Below are 8,875 nucleotides of genomic sequence, written 5' to 3'. Positions count from 1 at the left end.
TTCGATTCCCAGACCGGGCGTTTGTGAGTGTTTATTGAGCGAAAACACATAAAGCTCCACGAGGCTCCAGCAGGGGATGGTGGCAAACCCTGCTGTACTCTTTCACCACAACTTTCTCTCACTCTTACTTCCTGTTTCTGTTGTGCCTGTAATTCAAAGGGTCAGCCTTGTCACACTGTCTCACGCTGAATATCCCCGAGAACTACGTTAAGGGTACACATGTCTGTGGAGTGCTCAGCCACTTGCACGTTAATTTCACAAACAGGCTGTTCCGTTGATCAGATCAACTGGAACCCTTGACGTTGAAACATGATAGAGATGGAAAATGGTATATATGAAAAACTTATATATATATATGTATATATATATATATATATATGGGTATGTTTTGGAGCAGGTCAATCACTGTGGTAGATGGCCAGTTGAGGAGTGTTTCAAAGTGTTCCTTCCATCCAGGTATGGTTAAGCAGTTAGCAACAGGGACTAAAGATTTTCTTTGTCACAGTGTCGAAACGCCTACGGTCCATACTATCTGCAAACAACTGTATCTCCTTTGCTTTTGCTTGCTACCAAAGACTCTGGAGTTCACGGAGCCTACATTGGCATTACTGCTCACCATTGAAACAAAAATCATGGTATTCCAAGTTGTCTTTTCCACCCTCCTCTATGGCTGAGTGACTTGAAGAAAATTGAACTTTTCCAACAGCACAGACTTTGCCCAACCACGAGGATTTGATGGAAGGACTACACTACCAATGAAGAGATTCTGCTTTGAGCTGAACTGTTCAGCATTGAAACTACTGTGGCATGACACCACCTCTGCTAGTTAGGACACATCATATGTATGCCTCAGACGTTCCTCCCCTGTCAACTCCTCTTTGCAGAGTTGTCCTCAAGCACCAGAATGCAGAGCCCCCAAATTCTGTTTCTGAGACCAGCTCAAAGCCACTCTCCCCCACTGTTCCATTGACCCACATATCTGGGAGAGAGTCGCCAAAGACCATCCAAAGTGGTGACATGTCATTGTCGAGAGAACAGACCTGATGTAAAAAAACAGATGTCTTGAGGCAGACATTAAAGACAAAGAATGATTTGCAATTCCTCATCCCCTGCCAACTCTTCCCTGTGATAAATGTCCCAGGCTCTTCTATACTGCCCTTGGCCTGAACAGCCTCCTCAGGCACCAGCACCCTTCACACCCATCAAGCAACAGGCTTCTTTCAATTGGTGTCTACCAGATTCACTCACAAAGCTTTGGTTGTCCCAGGGCTATAGTAGAAGACACTTGTCCAAGGTGCCACGCAATGGGACTGAGTCTGAAACCATGTGGTTGGGAAGTAAGCTTCTTAGTGCATTCCAGAAGTTTATTATTAATTTCAAAGAAGTATGAAATTCTAATCTCCTTCAAAGTATTGACTCACCCCGTAAATAATGTAGTTTTTTTTATACTTCTTTTATTTTTCAAAATTGAAATAAACAAAGTTCTTTTTTAATCTAAAATACTCTCCTCCATTTTCTACAATGTTCTTCCATTTATCTGGTAGATTTGCAAGGCCCCTCTCCCAAAATTCACTTGTCTCTGATGAAAAATACTCCTCTAATACTGTTCTGACCTTGTCTACAGAATTCATAGTTTTTCTGTCCAAATGATTTTCAAGACTATGAAATAAATGATAACCAGATGGGGCAATGTCCGACGAATATGGTAGGTGGGGCATCGTTTCCCATTCAAACTTCTCCAGCCTTTGGAATGACATCCTCGCTGTATGTGGCTGAGCATTATCCTGTTGGAAGAACACCTTTCATCTTGAAACCAATGATGGTTATTTTTCTTCTAGCACTGACCTAAGCCACTCAAGCTGCTTGCAGTAGATCCCCTTTGTTATCATTTGGTTTGGGTTTAAAAGTTCAAAGTGGACTAAGCGTTTCGTATCCCACCAAATAGATAACAACACCTTACGTGGGTGAAGACCTTCTTTAGCCTTGTGTGCTGGTGTTTCTCCTTTCTCTACCCATTGTCTTTGGTGCTTAACATTTTTATAGAGAACCCATTTCTCGTCACCAGTCACTATTTGGTCCAAAAAAGGTTAATTTGTGAGACATGACTGCAAAGAAGAGCACATATCCACTCTCTGGGTGCAATTAGACTCAGAAAGTTTGTGAGGAACCCATTGACCCAATTTGCTGTTTTTTCTGATGGCACTCAGTGAGCTTCTCTGCTAGTTCCTCAACAGTTACAGTGGGATTTTGTTCCACCAGGGTTTGCAGGATGCCCTTATTGAGCTCTACAGATCTTCCAGGACAAGGCCCATCTTCTGGGCTGTAGTTTCTGACTTGGAATTTCTGGAACCACTGTTAATACTGGCTTACACTTATTATCCGATGCCCATATACTGCATTAATATTCCTCACACTTTCCATTGTGTTGTCTTTATTGAACTCATAAAGCAAAATATGCCAAATATACCCCTTTGTCATTTCCATTATAGCTTTGAAAAAATAACTGTTAAAATCGAACTGTACTCTTCAAAACTTGCACTAAGAATAAGACCAAGGTAAAATTACAGCCTGCTTTTATAGCAAGTTGATGCAGGTAATTGAAGGAGACAGCTATAACAGCTATTTCAACACAACCTGCTAAACACTATTTGTTTAGTTTGTTTTATTTGTTTAGTTAGCAGAATGTAGTTGGGGCATTTGGAAACACATTATGCACTTAAGTTTTCTTGTTAAATGGTTCCAAAATTCTACAGAAACTTATGAAATACTCCTGTCCCCCTCTGGCTTTTAGTTCAGGCAATTGAAAAAACTGCATTATTTATGGGATGACCCAATAGATCCTCTGACTTCAATGCATTTGTAGTATTCTGGCTACTTCATGAAGGCGCCACAGAAGTCAAAGTCCTCCAAAGTGAACGTGTCCAGGACTCTTGTCACAGCTTCTTTCATCTTCAAAACAACAGCTCTTGAGGTTCTCCTACAGCTTGGGGAACAGCCAAAAGTCAAAGCGAGCACGGTCTGGAATGTAAGGAGGGTGAGGGACAGTTTTGAATCCCTCTCTGTCAAGTAGTTAGTTACCAGAATTCTCATCACTGACCACCCTGGGAACAAACTTTACACAAATTTTACATAAAGTCAGGAGTATTTCATAAGTTTCTGTAGAATTTTGGAACCATTTAACAAGGAAACTTAAGTGCATAATGTGTTTCCAAATGCCCCAACTACATTCTGCTAACTATTCAGCTGTGACAAATAGTGTTTAGCAGGTTGTGTTAAAATAGCTGTTATAGCTGTCTCCTTCAATCTTGAATAAAAAAAAAGTTGGCAGATCAGCTTATTAGATGTATAATGATGATATATTAAAATTACAATAATCCTGACCAGTTAAAACTGCTTCTCCTAAAAAAAAAGTCTCAAAACTTCTGAAATGCACTTCATATGTTGTGTGTCTATATATATTTATATTGTTTTTGTTTTTTCTTTTCCAGAATACAAACTAGTGGCCTTTATCAGTCACATGGGAACGTCAACACTGGTGGGACATTACGTGTGTCACATCTTGAAGGATGACCGTTGGGTGATATACAACGATGAGAAGGTTGCGCTGTCTGAGAACCCACCCAAAGACCTTGGCTATCTCTATTTCTACAAAAGGATGTGATGATGATGATGATGATATGTTTTGTAATTTTTTTTAGCTTTTACTTTATATTTTTTATTTATTTATTAATATTAATACCACCATTTTACAACTATTACTACTACAACTATTATTATTATTATTATTATTATTATTATTATGGTCAGCTGGCAGATTCTTTAGCATGTCGGGCAAAATGCTTAGCGGCATTTCACCAGTCTTTACATTCTGAGTTCAAATTCCACCGAGGTTGACTTTGCCTATCATCTTTTCAAGATTGATGGAATAAGTACCAGTTGAGCACTGGGGTTGATGAAAGTGACTGACCCCCCCGTCCCCCACCAAAATTTCAGGCCTCGAGCCTATAGTAGAAAGGATTATTATTATTATTATTATTATTATTATTATTATTACTACTACTATTATTTCTATTACCACTACTACTATTGTTAATACTGCTACAATTTCTATTACTGCTATGACTATTACTTCTCTGACTGTTACAAAATATTGTTGCGAGGTTGTAACAGCTGAGTTTGACAAAAGTCTACTGAAATATCCAACTTGCTATGCCACCCCATTACTTCCCATTCTGGGGGTGTTTGTGAGTTCATGCCTTGCTCTTGGCAACGCTACTGTATTCAGTAAAATCCTTGGGCAAAAACACTTAGCTCTTGCTTTCTCTTATGCTTCCTGTTTAAGAAACCATCATCATCACCACCACTACCATCATTATTATTATTATTATTATTATTATTATAGGGCAGTGGATGGCAGAACCAGAAAAGCACCGGGCTAAATTCCTAGTTGTATTTAGTTATGTTTCTTTAAATTTTCTCAGTTCAAAATCTCACAGCCTTGGTTGACTTAGCCTTTCACTGATCTTGAGTCGGATGGGAAGGCATATGTGTTAAATCAGCAACACCACTCTGTCCAAATTGGTGGTCTTAGGCCAATGGAAGAGTATTATTATTATTATTATTATTAGAATTATTACAATTATAAAATTATATTTTAATTTTTTTTTTGTTATTTATTACGAAACAGCAAAAATTACAGTAAAAATTATGTTAAAGAAAATGTGTTTCTTTTTTGTGTTTTTTTCTAACATCTTCTTGTTGGATTATTATTATTATTATTGAATGAGAGGGAAGCACATGCCATTGAAGTGACACGGGTACAAATATACGAAGCCCAATACAACCATCACAACTACCTGTCTGATAAGGGTACATCAGACAAGTGCATCACAGCCATAAGTACTCAACATGGTGACCTCATATGAAGATAAACAACAGGTGGGGCCCAGTTGGAATTTTCTTCACCCTATCCTTCTCAGGTGGTCTCTGATTAAGGGTTGTTTAAGGACGATGAACAAAACACCCATGTTTCCTGGAGTGAATCATTCAAACCCCAAAGAATCCCTTTCAACACACAGCTATGCTGTTCCCTTACTACACCTTCTCATGATTAGAGATGCACGTATCACCAGTCACTAAGGGACATGCTCAAGTGATTCAGGTCAAGTAACCGACAAGCAAATCTGTGGTAATGAGCAGAATATCTTTTACACCAAGACAAAATGTGCATGTTAACACGTCTAACCAGTTAAGATCAGAAGCCATGAGAGGCAGTGCCTAGTATTGCATCAAGACATTTATTATTATTATTATTATTATTATTATTATTATTATTATTATTGTTGTTGTTGTTGTTGTGGCAGTGAGCTGGCAGAATCGTTAGCATGCCGGGCAGTATTTCGTGCTTCTTTATGTTCTAAGTTCAAATTCTGCTGAGGTTGACTTTGACTTTCATCCTTTCAGGGTTGATAAATTAAGTGCCAGTGAAACACTGGGGTTGATGTAATCGACTGGTCCCCTGCCCCCAAATTTCAGGCCTTGTGCCTTTAGTAGAAAAGACTATTATTAGTGAGGTGGTGAGCTGGACAAAATGCTTAGTGGCATTTCTTCCAACTTTACGTTCAGAGTTCAAGTGTCACTGAGGTCAACTTTTCCTTTCATCCTTTGTGGGTCAATAAAATGAATACCAGCTGAGCACTAGGGTTGATGTAATTGACATACCCCTTCCCTCGAAATTGCTGGCCTTGTGCCAAAATTTGAAACTAGCATTATTATTATCAAGGCAGCTGGCTGGTAGAATCATTAGTTCACCAGACAAAATGCTTAGTGGCATTTTGTCTGAGTTCAAATTCTGCCAAGATTGACTTTGCCTTTCATCCTTTTGGGGTCAATAAATGAAGTGCCTGTGAAGCACTAGAGATCTATGTAATCAACTAACCAACCCCTGCAAAATTACAGGCCATGTGCCTCTTGTAGAAAGGATTGTTGTTGTAAGGGGAGAAGTTGAATTGGTAGAGCATCAGACAAAATGTCTTGTGCTGCTGTTTAGTTTGACCCGTTACACTCTGGGATCAAATCAGCTTTGACGTTTATCCTACTGTTGAGGCCAATAAAATAAGTATACCAGTCTACTAATTGACTAAACATTTGAAGGGTGTGCCCCAGCATGGTCACAGTCTAATGACTGGAAGTGGTAAAAGACTAAAAGAAATATATGATGCCAACTGTTGTAATAAACTTTGATGTTTCTCTTGGAGTATGAAGAAGTTCTATTGAGCAGTGGTCCTCTTTTGGCACCATGGACTGATTTCATGCCAGACAATTTTTCCACAGACTGGGAGATGGCATGCCTAAGAAAACACAATAAAGTGCATAACATATAATGTAATTATTAGATATATAATACATATCATCATCATCATTTAACGTCCGTTTTCCATGCTGGTATGGGTTGGATGGTTCGACTGGAGTCTGGGAAGCCAGGAGGCTGCACCAGGCTCCAGTCTGATCTGGCAATGTTTCTACAGCTGGATGCCCTTCCTAATGCCAACCACTCTGAGAGTGTAGTAGGTGCTTTTTACATGCCACCGGCATGGGGATCGCAACTACAATTTCCATTTGATTTTGATGTACTTGACTCAATAAGTCTCCTCAAGCACAGCTTGCCGTGCTTGAGGAGACCTGTTGAGCCAAGTAATAATAATGGTTTCAAATTTTGGCGCAAGGCCAGCTTTGTTGTTTCTCTTGGAGTAGGTCTGAGTTGATTAAATTGACCCCAGTGTTCAACCGGTACTTACTATATTGACCCTGGTGGAATTTGAACTTAGAACATGCAGATGGATGAAATGCTACCTTAGTTATAATAATCTTTTCTATTAGAGGTACAAGGCCTAAAATTTGGAGGAGGAGGATAGTCGATTACATTGGCCCTAGTACTCAACTGGTACTTATTTTATTGACTCCAAAAGGATAAAAGGTAAAGTCAACTTTGCCAGAATTTGAACTCAAAATGTGAAGATGGATGGAATACTGCTAAGCTTTTTGCCTGGTGTACTAATGATTCTGCCAGCTCACCACCTTATATAATAATAATCCATTCTAATATAGGCACAAGGCCTGAAATTTGTAGGGAGGAAACTAGTAGATTACATTGACCCCAGTGCTTTACTGGTACTTAATTTATTGACCCTGAAAGGATGAAAAGCAAAGTTGACCTTGACAGAATTTGAACTCAGAACGTGAAGGTGGATGAAATACTGCTAAGCATTTTGTCCAGTGTACTAACGACTCTGCCAGCTCGCCACCTTAATAATAATATTAATAATAGTAATAATACTGATAATAAAAATAATAGCAATAATAAAAATAACTTAGGAAGGGTATCCAGCCACACAAAATGTGCAAAAGCAGACACTGAAGCTTGGTACAGTCCTCTGGTTTGTCGTCTCTAGCCAAACCCTCCAGCCCATGCCAGCATAGAAAACAGACATTAAATGATGATGATGATTATAATATCAGCACAGGGGCCAAATATTTAAAGGAAGAGATCTAGTCAATTAGGTATCCAGTGTATAGTTAGTATTTTGTTTTATCACCCTCAGAATGATAATAGACAAAAACAATCTTGCACAGGCTTTGAACTCAGATCCTGTACATTAGCTCACTCCTGCCATCGAACCAATATTGCCTGTACGGGTGCATAGTGTACCACATCTTGGATGATGAAGCAATGTGAAATGCAGTTTTTTTGCTCAAGAACAATGCGCCACCTAGTCTGGGAACTGAAACTACAATTTAGTGATCATGATGAGGACAGCCGTGTGATGAAGTGCTGATCTCTAATGGTGGAGAGAACCTGTGGAAGAGGTAGACCCAGGAAAACATGGGATGAGGTGGTGAAGCATGATCTTTGAACATTGGGCGTTACAGAGGCAGTGACAAGTGACTGAGACCTTTGGCAATATGCTGTGCTTGAGAAGACCCGTGAAGCCAAGTGAAGTCATAGTCGTGGCCGATGCTAGTGTTGCATAACTGGCACCCATGCTGGTGGCATGTAAAAAGCACACTTTTTACATGCCACATGTAGACACACTGACTCGCACACACACACACACACACACACATGTAGATACACACACACACACACCGGCACACTTACATACAATAGCATTCACATACACAATATCGCATTCACATACAGACATATACACACTCTCTCTCTCTCTCTCTCTCAAACACACAAACACGTGTGGAGGACTTCCAAGCAGATAGCGTCTTGAGGAGGTTGTAGTAGAAAAACAATTAACGATGTTATGCATTGGGATTGAACCAGAAACCACATGGTGCGAAGCATACTCCGTATTCACACAGCCATGCTTGTTTTACAAGGAAATCGCAGTCTACTCGAAACTAGTTTGACACGTTAGCTTTGCGTGTATGATGCTGGACTTGGTGATGTATGAGATGACGTTCTGTTATTTACATTGAGAACGTCTCCATCCTAATCGCAATGGTCAGCGCTTGTTGAGGAAATCACGAGGGCTCGATCGTTGGTATGATGGTGCAGAGAGATGGATTTATAACTTTGGCTGTGTGGTAAGTAGCATGGTTACATGGTTCTGGGTTCAGTCCCACTGCGTGGCACCTTGGGCAACTGTCTTTTACTATAGCCTCGGGCGACCAAAGCCTTGTGGGTGGATTTGGTAGACGGAAACTGAAAGAAGCCCGTCGTATATATATATATAAAAACAAATAGTAAATGAGTATATGCATATATACGTACAGGTATGTGCATACTGACATCCACCTGTATGTATAGGTGCATATCTGGGTACAGGACATTGCAAACAAACGTAGACGAGAACATATATATATG

The 8,875-nt window shown here is 39.7% G+C and overlaps 1 protein-coding gene across 1 annotated transcript in view; it reads left to right on the top strand.

The window, feature by feature from the left end:
- LOC106871526 (ubiquitin carboxyl-terminal hydrolase 5) overlaps positions 1 to 4,720 on the top strand; it is a 67,321-nt gene extending 62,601 nt beyond the window's left edge. The window contains exon 19 of the mRNA XM_052976831.1: positions 3,489 to 4,720. Within this exon, the coding sequence (XP_052832791.1) occupies positions 3,489 to 3,661 (173 nt within the window). The 3' untranslated portion in view covers positions 3,662 to 4,720. The remainder of the gene's footprint in view (positions 1 to 3,488) is intronic.
- The last annotated feature ends 4,155 nt before the right edge of the window (positions 4,721 to 8,875 follow it).

Source organism: Octopus bimaculoides, chromosome 25 (assembly GCF_001194135.2).
Source record: "Octopus bimaculoides isolate UCB-OBI-ISO-001 chromosome 25, ASM119413v2, whole genome shotgun sequence".
In the NCBI taxonomy this organism is placed as follows: Eukaryota; Metazoa; Mollusca; class Cephalopoda; order Octopoda; family Octopodidae; genus Octopus; species Octopus bimaculoides.
The sequence above is the reverse complement of the archived record's forward strand: the minus strand, read 5'-3'. Positions and strand labels throughout refer to the sequence as shown.